At 44.1% G+C, this 13,306-nt stretch overlaps 1 protein-coding gene across 2 annotated transcripts in view; it reads right to left on the bottom strand.

Annotated features, from left to right (window-relative positions):
- Positions 1 to 13,306, bottom strand: part of NT5DC1 (5'-nucleotidase domain containing 1) — a 219,492-nt gene that overhangs the window by 42,594 nt on the left and 163,592 nt on the right. For both annotated transcript variants that reach the window (XM_067546625.1, XM_067546624.1), the window contains exons 9-10: positions 6,690 to 6,808; positions 5,328 to 5,486 (exon numbers count right to left, since the gene is read on the bottom strand). In XM_067546625.1, the coding sequence (XP_067402726.1) occupies positions 5,328 to 5,486; positions 6,690 to 6,808 (278 nt within the window). The remainder of the gene's footprint in view (positions 1 to 5,327; positions 5,487 to 6,689; positions 6,809 to 13,306) is intronic.

Genomic DNA, 13,306 nt, shown 5'->3' with positions numbered 1-13,306 from the left:
TTATTTTGTAATGATTATTAGCGCTTAGCCACAGGGCATGCACATTCTGTTATGTGTTAATGCAGCATGTAGTACATTGTGGGGACTACCCCACATTTATTGTTGTTAATATTATTAATAATTAATAATAGTAGGTCACCATTTATTTGTACCAAATTTTCACACCAACTGAGTTCATGTGAAAGCTTTGAATCAGCTTTTCTTCCCATTTCACAGTAAGGTTAATAGGAGAGGTTGATTAGGACAATTAACCCTCCCCCCACCTTTGCAGGAGTCTGAGTGGAATCGTTTTGAACTAGTCCTGTTAAGTTAGTGTTGCGCACTCAATTGCAGAGCTATGGAAGTGACCTGTTGTTCAGATCCCTGTGAACAGCCCGGTAATACAATAACATCATTGACCTTCCATGGGCCCCCTCAGTTCAGATTCTTTTAATCAACACAATTCATTTTGCCTGTGCTTACTTGCTGTCACCCGCATATAAGTGGATATAAATTGAACACAGGATCTGTGTGGCAGAGATAGCATTTGACACTGCTTCAACTATCCTTAGCAAAACATCAAGCCCGAACTAAAAGTCTCAGTTTTCTGCTTGATAACTGCAATTACACAGAGTGTGCTTCTGCTGAAGAACAAACCAGATGTTAGGTCTGATGCCTTTTATCCAGTGCAACTAAATAAAAGCCAGTAACCATACAATTCTTGAAAATTTATTTGTGTACTAGAAGTTTTTCCTATGCTATAGTTCTTAGGAACTTACAGGAAGAGAAACTAAAAAAATGTTGGCTTTTTATTTTAATGACGTGAATGTACAAGCTCTGATTCATCACAACTACGTATTTAACACACTTGAGAAGACTTAGTTGAATCACTAGAAATTTCCATTTACCAAGCAGTTACTGTCTGACTTGTGGTGAATAATAATAATAATAAAAAAAGCTGGAAATATTAGTTTTAAACACTAGTGTAATCAGAGTTTCCACTTAGCAGACAAATGGAATTTCTGCAGTACAGTGTGTAGATTGTTTTAAGCTTTAATCCATATTTTTCTAATAAACAAATAAACAAACCAAACTATACAAAGAGCCATTACTTTTTTCTTTTTCCTCTTTTTACTAAGTAATGTATTCCTCTTGCTAGAAGAATCTTTCCTACCCCTCTGTAACACAAAAAAGAATCTGAACTTTCATGACTTGTTTTACTTATTCACTGACTCTGACGTCCTTCTCTGAACTCAGTTTAGAAAGCAGTGAAGTTCAGAGGAATATCTTTGATATTTATAATAAAAGGGGGGGAGTGCAGAAACAATCCTTGTTTTTACTCCATTTCATTCAAATTCAAAGGTATTTAGACTCCCTGATATCCCTCCAAAATGTAACGGAAATGGGGGTGAATGGGTGTTTGAATATATAACATGGCTAGATTAAAAACAAAAAGATATCTGAACTGGTATAAGCCTCTATCTCAAAATATATTTTTAATAGCAAGAAATACTTCTCCCTCCAAAAAAGAAACAAAACATTATTTAGCCTCAGTCAGAAGGGTATCACTGATGTATTTAGAAATGCAGCAAAGGAAGAAAAAGGTTACTTACCTTGTAACTGCTGTTCTTCGAGATGTGTTGCTCATGTCCATTCCATTATAGGCGTGTGCATGCCTCCGTGCACGGCTTCTGGAACCTTTTTCCCCTTAGCAGACCCTGTAGGGCCGGCTTAGGTGCCCCCCGGAGCCCCGCACACATGCCGCAGAATATGAGGCACTGCTGGCCCTACACTCCTTCAATCCCTTCTTTCTGACAACTCTGGCAGAGGGGACGGGGAGTGGGTCCTGGAATGGACATGAGCAACACATCTCGAAGAACAGCAGTTACAAGGTAAGTAACCTCCTTTTCTTCTTCGAATGCTCGCTCATGTCCATTCCATTATAGGTGACTCACAAGCATTACCTCGGAGGTGGGCCAGAGTTATAGACGAGCTGCCTGCAGCACCGCTCTGCCAAAGCCCGCGTCTTCCCATGCATGCCGGACGGTGGCATAGTGGGATGTGAATGTATGTACTGATGACCAGGTGGTGGCTTTGCAGATGTCCTGCATGGACACTCTTGCTAGGAAGGCTGTAGACGAGGCTTGAGCTCTGGTTGAGTGCACTGTGATGGTTCCCGAAGCAGCACCTTCGCCTGCTCATAGAAGAACATGATGCAGGAAGTTATCTACGAGGAGATGCGCTGGGCAAAGACAGGTGAGCCTTTCATCTGGTTGGCCACCGCGACGAAGAGCTGTGTCAATCTCTGGAATGGTCTCGTGCGCTCGATGTAGAGTGCCAAGGCCCATCTTACGTCTAGCGACTGCCACCTTCTCTTCTCCTCCAAACAGTGTGGTTTGGGGAAAAACATGGGGAGAAAAATATCTCAGTTATAATGAATTTGAGAAACCATTTTGGGCAGGAAGGCCGGGTACAGCCTCAACTGAACTTTATCTTTGTAGAATACAGTATAGGAGGGCTCCAAGGTCAGCACCCAAATCTTGGAGACCCTCCTTGCCGAGGTAATGGTCACCAGGAGGGCCACTTTCCAAGAAATCAGGAGCACAGGGCATGAAGCCATGGGTTCAAAGGGGGGTTCCGTGAGTCGCGAGAGGACCAGGTTGAGATCCCAGGGAGGCAATAGGTCACGGACCTGCGGATAGAGCCTCTCCACCCCTTTCAGGAACCTAATTGTCATCAGGTGGGAGAAAAGCGATCTCCCCTCGAAAGGCTGATGGAAAGCCGATATAGCCACTAGGTGGACCTTCAGGGAGGCCACGGCCAGTCCCCGGAACTTTAGCTGTAGCAAGTACTCCAGGATCATCTGTATTGGCAAGAGACTAGGCAGGATACCCCGGGACTCTGCCCAGCAGGTAAACCGCTTCCATTTAGCCCGATACACAACCTGCGGGGAAGGCTTCCTTCTACCCAGCAGGACTTGCTGGACTTGCTCCAAAGAGGCTTGATCGTCCACGCTCAGCCACAAGCCTCTATGCCGCAAGGGGTAGGGAGTCCAGGTCTGGATGCAGCAGGCAACCGTGATCCTGGGACAGGAGATTGTGCCAACTCAGAAGTACCAGAGGAGGAGTGATCGATAGGTCCAGTAGCATGCTGAACCAGTGCATAGCCGGGACTATCCTAAGTGCCTAACTACCACTATCAACAGCACTTAACCTATCTACCTAATTAACACAAACAACGAACAATTATATTGAAAACAAGGGGAATTGAGCACTTGTGATGCAAGCAAAGGCAGTTCCAGCAATCGCCACAGGCAGAAAGAAGGAACTGTGGGGGCGTAGGGCCGGCAGCACCTCATATACTCGGCATGTGCACGGAGCTTCAGGGGCACCGAAGCCAGCCCTACAGAGTCTGCTAAGGGGAAAAAAACTTCCGGTAACCATGCACGGAGGTGTGCACACACCTATAATGGAATGGACATGAGCAAGCCCTTGAAGAACATTTAAAACTGAACAGGTTAACATTTTTTGCACAGAAAGATTTTTCATTAAAAATGGCTTTTCAAAAAGGAAACCAATTATGAAAAATCATTGACATTATCAATATTTTTTGGGGGGGGAGTTGCAAAATTTTCTGTGAAATTTATTAACAAATTGGAATTGTTATTGAAATGTTTTGTTTAGTAATATCTGGGTTTCAGGCAGGTAAACTAATCATACAAAAACTATTTCGATGAAAATGTTGATTAAAATATCCCCTTCCCCTCATCCCGAAATGAGAACATTTCATTATTTAACTGTGAAATGGAAACAATTTTAAAATTTCACAATTTTTCGTGAAACTATTTCCCTGTTTTCTGACTAGCTAGCTCTAATTCCAAATATCTGAGCTCAAGGTGGAAAAACCCTTGTCTTCCCATGCTAGAGATTATAACATGAGAAGCTAAACAGTTCTAACCTCACCAGTCTCTAAGGAGGACATAAGAGAATATTAGAACAGTAGGGTGTCTACACTGCAGCTTGGAGCTTGCCTCCTACCCCAGACAGACAGACACAAGCTAGCTCTTCTCGAGCTAGAGCACTGAGAATAGCCATGTGACATTGTGGTACAGGCAGTGGGACAGGCTCCCACCCGAGTAAAGACTTGGGGGTTGGGTGGGGTTGCATTTGGGCTAGCCTGTGCTGCCGTCTGTGCCGCTGCAACAACCACTCTGCTATTTTTAGTGTGCTAGCTTGTGCGGAGCTGGAGTATGTCTGTCTGCCCAGGCTGGGAGGCACACTCCCGGTTGCATTGCAGAGCTGGGTGGTACCTGTGTTCAGGAAGGGTAGGTACACAGAGGAGCCTTGCTGCAGCAGACCTCCTGCTGTTCCATGGGGATGTATGCTGCAGATGCAGCCAGGGCCCCCACATGGGGTGGAAAAAAGGTACACTTTACTGGGGCCCGGAGGCCCTGGGTGGCCTGGCTCAGGCTGCAACTGCCATTAACATGAGGAAAAAAATGTTCATGGCTCATGAGATTGTCTGTATGGGATGAGGGATTGTGGTATGTATGTAGGAGGGGGTACAAGTTTGTACTGGGCTCAAAAAAATTATGCTTGGGCCCTGGATGCAACTCTGCCACCCTTTAAACAGGTTCATCACGCTCCTTCCTTTCTTCCCTGGCAGCTCTGCTGATCAGTGGAAAGAAGAAAGTGGCCATAGCCCAATCCTCCCCGCATCTCTTTGGATGAGTTTCAGGCTAACAGTGGTGCTAGCATGGATCAATGGCCCTTCTTCCCAGGTGCATTTAACTTCAATGGTCTTTTATTATTTATTTAAGGCACTTGTCAGAGGGGCTGTGGTTGACCAACCTCAGAGGTGCTTCCCTTTGTGCATAGGAGAGATCAGCAGACTGTGAGCATCCACAATGGAATCCACTTGAATCCATTTCAGATGGCTAGCTTCCACTGCAGGAGCTGAAGGTAAGCAGGTTGAGAGGTTTGGCTCATGGGATGCAGGGAAGGCTCATGTGAATGAAAATCGAAAGTCCATGTTTCTTGACCAAGAAAAAAGAGACATGCTTTTCTTTTGAACCAAGGTTTAGCTTGCTTAGTGTCAGGAAATGGGAGTTTATAGGACACTAGTGCTGCCACATGCACAGAAAACTTCCTGTAAACAGAGCACTTATGTCAAGTTATCGCATGATGGCATAATTCTGATGCAGCTATGAATGGGCATGAAAAAGGTAGATACTGCCAAAAGACTTGCAAGACTAGTAGGTTTCTTCTTATTCTACTGAGTGCAGGTGACCCTAAAATTATTTCTAACTTTTTTTTTTGTTCAAGGAAACAGTTGTAAGGAACCCTTACCTCATATTTTCCTTTCTTCTCCAAGGGCTCAGACTCAGTCTCTAGAGGCATCATAACTTCGTCCCCTCTAAGCTCCTCTAAGACGAAGACAGTCTCCCAGTTGCTATAATGACTGGCTGGGAAAATATCTGAGTGCATGCTGTCACCAAAATAAACAACCTAAAAGTGAAGCAACAAATTAGAAGTGCTATGTTCTGAGGAAAACACAAGCAACTGTGTTTTAGAGAGAGAGAGAAAGAAAGCTTCAAAACCAGTCAAATAAAAATTCCTTCAGGTTTATCTGGCTACAACAAACAGACCTCTTATTAAAATCACGATTTCTTTTAATAGAAAACCACCTCACTGCAGGCCTTTCACTCCATCTGGGTTTGCCTCTGAATACCTTCCATGCTCTGACCTTCCAGTGACATTACAATAGAACACCACAATATGACTGGCACATAGGATCACCCTGCTATGGCATTTTGGTTGACAAAACTAGCATGTTAGACAACAGTGAAGTAAAATTAACAAGTTGATAAAACAGAATTTAAAAAACGTAATGAATTATGTGAAACAAAGGAAAACACTGATTATCTTGCTTTATTTCTAAACAGAACCTTCTCCCATGTTGTACTTACGTGTATAAGCTTACACATTGGGTGAAATCTAGCCTCATTGAAGTGAATGGCAAAACTCTCACTGACTTCAAAGGGGTCAGGATTTCACCCACTGAATGGGGTGACACAATGTTCCAAGTTTTTACTTAAGCTACCTTGTTCATCTGTTTTATCTCTACAAGGAAAGATTACACAGGTTTTATTACACACATGTGCATGCACAGTAGAAATACATGCACACATGGATGATCAGATATATATTCTGTGTCATACAGAATAAAACAGGTTTAGCTACATGTATTTTTCCTTTTTGAGAAAGGCACTAAATAGCTATAATTTCTGGAAACTGAATGCAGCTAGTCAACTTGTCCCTTCTTTTTATGTGTTAATAAATACAAGAACCACCATTTTACCCCCAATACAGGGTTCTCCAGCATATCTATCTTTTAGATTGCCAGCTCTCCAGGAAGAACTGTATTCTTGTATATTGTACACAAGCCCATTGTCACTGCTAAACACATAATCATGCAGACAACAATAGAATAGGAGGGTTATTGTGTAAATTAACAAATAGGACCCATATTTAATATCCATTGGGCATTTTCTTCAAACGTTTACTATTAGGCCAAGTACAAAGTACTGCAAGTAATCCCCATGGACATTCAATGGGAGTACTCAGCACTAAACTCAATAATAAGGTTTTTAGTTCATACTGATTTGGTGATAAATAGATCAATGGCAGTAAGTGGCTCTACTAAGATACCTTCGGTGCTGGCTTGCCCGTCATCTTCTTCAGCAGTTCATAAAGATGGGTAGCATTACCTTGGGAATACCAGCCAGGCTTGTCCAGGGATGGCAGAGCCTCCTGCTCCTCATCATTCTCTGAAATCATAAAATAGGGTTTCCGACTGTTAGTGAGAGCAATAAGAAGACCCACTAACTACTCTTCTGGTGCTGTGTGAGAGACGCATGACAAGATGCACCTATTTACCTGTGAGAATTCTAATTTGACACTAAGAAGATGGACATGCCTAGCAGAGGGAGAGGCAGCAGGAAGCTCAATCTAAGGTACTAATCAGAAGTTTCAGGTTAGGGCAGGTTGTAGTGTAGGTCCTGACGAAGGTTTGGGGAGCTTGGCTCACTGTCACTGCTGTGCGTGGTGGTTCCAATAAACACACAATTTGGTATTTGAGATTTAAAGGCCTAAGGCTGCAACTGTATTGATTTTCACTCAGATTTAATGTTATCCATAATCTGTAATGCCTGATGTTATGATCAATTGTCCATGAAGGCCCTGAAACCTACAAAACAGTCCACAGCCTCTTTTCCCATCAAAGGAGGGTTGCAAATATGTTGGGGGGAGATCAGACCGTATTTGACAGACAGATCCTAAGGCCTGTTCCCATGACAGTTATTCTCCTCCTCCTTGTGTCATGCCGTGGCTCCACCAGCTCCCAAAATGATACCCAAACTTCGGGATAGAGATTAGACTCATTCAAACATGTTACAGGAGACTTCAACCAAAAGTTGCAGTGGAGGTAGAAAACCACACAAACAATACTGAGGATGTCATCAGCTACCCTATGGCAGTTGCTACAGCATTTCAGGGAAACATAGCCAATAAAGAGCAACACATACTTATGGGGACAGAACTGCCAGCCCTAAACATTGATGCTATACACCACAGTCAATATGCTGCGTAGGAAAGAAAAAAAAAATCCTTCCAGAGCTCAAATGAAGCCATTAACTATTGTGCATACAGGTGAGCATCATCAATCTGATATCTAAAATCTGCACTAAAGTCTGATGTTCCAGTGAGAACACACTGCTGCTGATGGTATAGGCGGTGTGCGCTTCCTATCCAGGCAGCCATCTATGCACCCTTCATTCACAGTAAGCAACCAAAGAGTATGAAAGTCACCAACCCCTAGCTAACCTGACTGCAAGCCCAGCCTCCAGCCACTCTGGACCCCTGCCGTGGTGTCTACACAGCTAAACTTTGTTAGGTAGCATGTCATTACCAACTGCACCTTTTCGCTTCTTACTGGAGCCAAGTTGCTGACCTTCGCAAAACTGTAATTGGGAATTTTATCAGAATGTGAACTTGTCTAATACAATACATGTGCATTGGGTACTGAACTGATTAACCAAGGGGTTATTTTGTTACTCAGCCCAAATACAATATTTTTATACTGAAAGGGAGAGAGAGAAGAGGCCAACATAGTGTTTTGATTTGGTTTATCTAGAACATCAGTAATTCTATACAGTCTACTATTCTACAGTATTATGCAAAAATTACAAAATACTTTAGAGAGGGGAAGAGAGAAGGCTAGAACAGAGAGAGCAAACTTTACAGAGTTACACAATGCAGGAATTCTTGCAGAGGCAGAGTAAAGTGAAATTTTGGGGACAGAGCAGAGCAAGGGGAAGGAAAGCTTTCTTAAAAAAAACATTAAAGATGCATACAGCAGTATAATTAGTACACTGAGGAGAGGACAAAAAAGAGGTCATAATGGGGGAAAAAAAACAGAGAGGCTGTAAATCCTTTTCAAATGTTATGGGTCTGGAAATCTGACTAAAAACAAGATTATTAACAGACAAAACTATTCTATATTAGGGATCTTCTTGAAACTGGGATGAGCAAGGAAATCCAAAGTTAAGAACATCATTCTGCCTCTAACTCATACGGAAACACTGTTTCCCTCTCATCCTCCCCACAAAACCATAGAAATATAATGATATGTATTAAAGGTGGAATGTTATTCTTTACTTTGCTTTTCCTGGCTTTTGACTGTTTGTTTGTGGCTCAACCTTAATGTTGTTGAAACAATTTGTCTGAATTTCCTCGTTGCCATTTTAAAACTATATTTACATACCCCTTTTCACCCCATACTGCCCTCACACTTTCCTGGAAGATTTTAAACACATTTTTAATTTTTAATAAACCTTGTTGTCAGACTTATGGAAATTTGTTTTTTTCTGCATTGTTTTAGACATATTTGCAGGGATGGTTGAATGGGTAGCCACACATTTCAGATACATAATTGTCCGAAGAAAGCAGGGGTTTTATATGAGCCCCCAAAAGAGTTTCTCAATTTGACAAGAACAAAAAGCATCTCTACAAAAAATATTCATAAGACAGGCTGCAAATAGAGACCCATCAAATAGATTAATATTTTGTTAAACGGAGATTTTTCAAACAGCAAAATAATGTATCATCTCATTTTAAAAAAGATAATATGGTTTCCTTTCTTCCACATACTCTAAATACGCAAAGGGCAATCATGTTCTCTCCAAGATGTATGTGCTTTCTATGACTTGCTTTAAGTTATGGACACATTTCTGCAAACATTCTTTTCTTTACCCAGAAAGCTTTCAGAATAATCCATGCTGCATGTTAATATTCAGGCAAGCTCAAACAAGTACCTACAACAATATATGAAGTAGGCACTCCCACACTTCCCATTTAAAAGTAAACTGAACTATGTAACTGTATCTCAATGACAGGAAGCAAAGAGGAAATAGGTAGCCATTTTTCAAAATGGAAAGCTTAATAGAAAGATGGCTAAGTGACTGTATTAAGATTGGTTTGGTTCAGTATATAATAATCTGGAAAATGAGGTGGACAGCAAAAAGGTTAACAACAATGATGCCGAAGTTTTTAGTTATCATTAACATTGTGGAGAATTCTTAGAAAATTCCAAAAAGATTGAAGTAACTTATGTTCCTATTCAGAAACAGTAAGAGGCGGATCAGTCTAGTGTGTCTCTGTCTACCGAATCATTAAAACACTAGATGAAAAAAGCAGAGACATGAATATGCTTATCAAATGCAGCAGTGTTGGTATCACAGCAATAATTGATAATATATTAGCGTTAGGAGCAAGTATTATCATTATTAATTATATGTATTCTGGAGCACCTACAGACTCCAACCAAGATCAGGGGCCCTCTGTGCTAAGCACTATACAAGTACAGTAAGAGAGAGTCCCTGCCCTGAAGCGTTTGCATTGGTTAAAAGACAAGACGGGAAGGTAAGAGATCTGGGTTCTTTTCCTGGCTCTGCCACTGACCCGTTCTGAGACTTCTGGAAAGTGCAGCCTGCGGGTGTGCCCCCTCCTGGCAAAGGGCTGGGCCCGCTGAGGTTCCCTCCTGGGGGTCCGACTCCTCGTCCAAGAAGTGATGCCGATGGGCCTTCTCCTGTACAGGAAGCATGGACTGCACCCCTGACGATTTAATGGATTGGGGCCCAGGTCCCACCTGGAGACCCCATGGGGCCCAATAAGGCTATTGTTACAGCCATTGTCCCTGGGGCCAGCCTGGGGCTAACTGAGCCATGGGCTCTGGCACTTTATGGGGGTGTCAACTTTCCCGACAACAGTCCCCCCCGGGAGACCCCGAAGCATCATTGGAGTCAGAGGTCCTGGACCTGCGGTACCGTGTTCGTCCATGGTCATGGGCACCCTTGCGTTTTGGGGACCGTCCCTTCCATGCCTCTTACCTGGAGGACGATGAGGACTGCCTCGGTTGCCGCGAGCGGGGCTGATGAGCAGGGTCATGCTCCAAAGAGCTAAAGGTACCAGAGCGTCGTCTCGGTACTGATGATTTCCGCTGCCGCTTGCCTTGCGGCTCTGTGGAAGCCTTCGGTGACTGAGGTTGGCTTCGACCCAAACTCCTCAGTACCAAGCCAGCCTCCGATGACCAGGTTCTGCGCCGCAAACTCTGCGGTGCCGGGTCTTCCTCCGACGACCGGGTTCCACGCCGCCTCAGTGCAGGCGAACTCATCGGTGCCAGGTCCTTTGACGACGACCGGGTTCTGCACCGCCTGGTTGCAGGTCGGCTCAACGACACTGACATGGAGCGATTATTAGGGGAGTGGCTCTCTACCCTAGGAGACTGTCCGGCAGGAGATCTTCCTCCCCGTACTGGGGATCTCCTCCGCCATTCAGGGGGACCCAATGTGGGTTTCCCCAGTGAAACCGGCCCCTTCTCCCTTGGTGGATGGGGAGACGGAAGTGGCGTAGGCAAGGCCAACAAGGCTCTTGTCACCTGAAAAGCCTCCGGTGTTGACGGCGTCGGCAGAGGCACTCTCCCACTCCCAGGAGTCAGGGGAGGCTCCCTGACCGGAGATCCAGGCACTGGAGAAAGAGTCTTGACGGGCCGAGTTCGGTGCATCTCGGTACTCAACCCTGCCCGTACTGACAGTGCAGGGCAGTGTCCGCGCTCCATGCATGGCTTCTTTTTCTTTGGTACCGGTGATGCTGCGTGGTGCCGAGTGGAGGGCGGAGCCGACAGTGCGCTCAGTACTGAAGTCACGCTCGGTACTGAGGCAGAGCGGGTTGGCTCGGATGCCGGGTGGAGCGCTGCCTCCATCAACAGGGCTTTCAACTAGATTTCTCGATCCTTTTGAGTCCTCGGTTTGAAAGTCCTGCAGATCTTGCAGGCTTCCCACAGGCACTTAAGGCAACAGTCGTGGGGGTCACTGAGTGGGAAGGCCTTCCCACAGGAGGCACACAGCTTGAAGCCTGGCAACTGGGGCATGGCCTGGCCACGCGAAGTCCCAGCAGGGACTGCCTTATCTAACTACACTTAACAACACTTAACAACTACTTACCTAACTAAAACTAAACTCAGAATACAAAATAAGTCCAAACAAGGGTATAGTACTTGCTGAGAACAAGGCTAGTTCCAGCAACCGTCATGGGCGGAAAGAAGGAACTGAGGGGTGTAGGGCCTGCAATGCCTCATATACCACAGCATGTGCACGGGGCTCCAGGGGGTGCCAGAACCAGCCCTATGTGATCTGCTAAGGGGAAAAAAGTTCCAGGTAATCGTCCACAGAGGCGTGCACACACTTATAGTGGAATGGACATGAGCAAGCACTCGAAAAAGTTTTAAATGTTAAGAATAACTGAAATGTATTAACATCAAGAAACTGAACTGTGCACCAACATTGACAGGACAAGTATTAAATAGTGTTACAGTTGTTGACCGCATTCGAAAGTTAAATCTAGTCCTTTAGTTCAAAAGGTCGCGTTTCTTGCCTTTGCCCTCGTGAACTGAAGCACAGCGTCAGAGAGATCCAAAGAGTAGCCAATGGCATTTTCAAGCGATAAAATGACAAGCGATGTTAGTCTCTCGTTGGCCATCGTTGATTGAAGTTATGTTTTAATGAGCCTGAGCTTCGAAAAGCACTCACCACTCGCGACTGTGACTGGCAGCATGAGCAGACTCCTCAAAGCTACCCACACATTAGGAAAAGTGTTCTTCAGCTCTGCATTAGGAATGAACAAGAGAACTTGGAGTGGAGAATGCTTCCTGTGTGGCAAAATGCGATGGATGTTATCCAATATGACATAGTAATCTTTATCATTTACACATTCTCCATGTGTCATCATCTGGTGAAGGTCTGTACAATTGTTTAAGAGTGTTTTCCTGTTCACCAGCAGCTTACTAAGGTCATATAACCCCCCCCCCCCCCCCCCACACACACACACACACACACACACCTGTCGTGGTGCTTTATTTGTCCAAACTTTCCTTTGATGGACATTTGAGCAATGTCAACGAGCAAGCAAAATATCTCCCTCTTGAATTTTTCTTCTGACCTTCCCATCACCTCATCTCTGCCCTCATAATCAAATTGTCTCTTCTTCCGATAAATATGAATTTCCTTGAAGACAGGCTCAACTCCTAAGTTTTCCTCCATTTCTTTGGCAGCAGTGATGGCATCGTCAAATCGGTTGTCTCTGTAGGCCACAACGAAATCAAGGCAGCTTCTCATCAAAGTAGTAGTGGTCGCGATGTCCATCTACTAAATTTGTAATGCCTTGCTTACAACATTTACTTGGAACAAAGCTGGCCTCAGCTTTGCTCTATTGTGCCAGTTCTATCAGGGTGTCGTAAATCTCAGTCACTTGCCTTCCACTGTCAATGCGGCTCTCCCAGCAAGCGTCACTTAGCGGCTTCAGGGTCAGATTTGTAACATTGTCCGTGAGAATCTTCCACCTGATAGTTGATACTGAAAACAGAACGTATATCCTTTGCAGTACTCCGAAGAGAGCTACTGAATCTAAAGCATAGCAAAAGAAGTAACAGCATTTCTACGAAGGTCCAGAACATTTTAGGAGGTTAGTGAAAAATTAATCCACATATGGGATACCTGTGTGATACTCTGTGTCTGAGAACACCCCCCCAAAACTCCCATAGTCACCAATGTTATATAATTATATGTGCTGTACAAAGTATGCCTTGTTTGTTATTATTTTAAAAGTCTTGATTTACTAAACATTAATGTCCTGTTGAATTGGATGTGCTATCATTGTTAGGGAGTCACTGACCAATGAAGACGACCACCTAGGTCATGTGCCCCAATTGTTCT

This window comes from Emydura macquarii, unplaced genomic scaffold (genome assembly GCF_026122565.2).
Source record: "Emydura macquarii macquarii isolate MOO-44397 ecotype Brisbane River unplaced genomic scaffold, CSIRO-AGI_Emac_v2 contig_1146, whole genome shotgun sequence".
Taxonomy (NCBI): Eukaryota; Metazoa; Chordata; order Testudines; family Chelidae; genus Emydura; species Emydura macquarii.
Note: the sequence above shows the minus strand (reverse complement) of the source record. Positions and strands in the feature narration are given on the sequence as shown.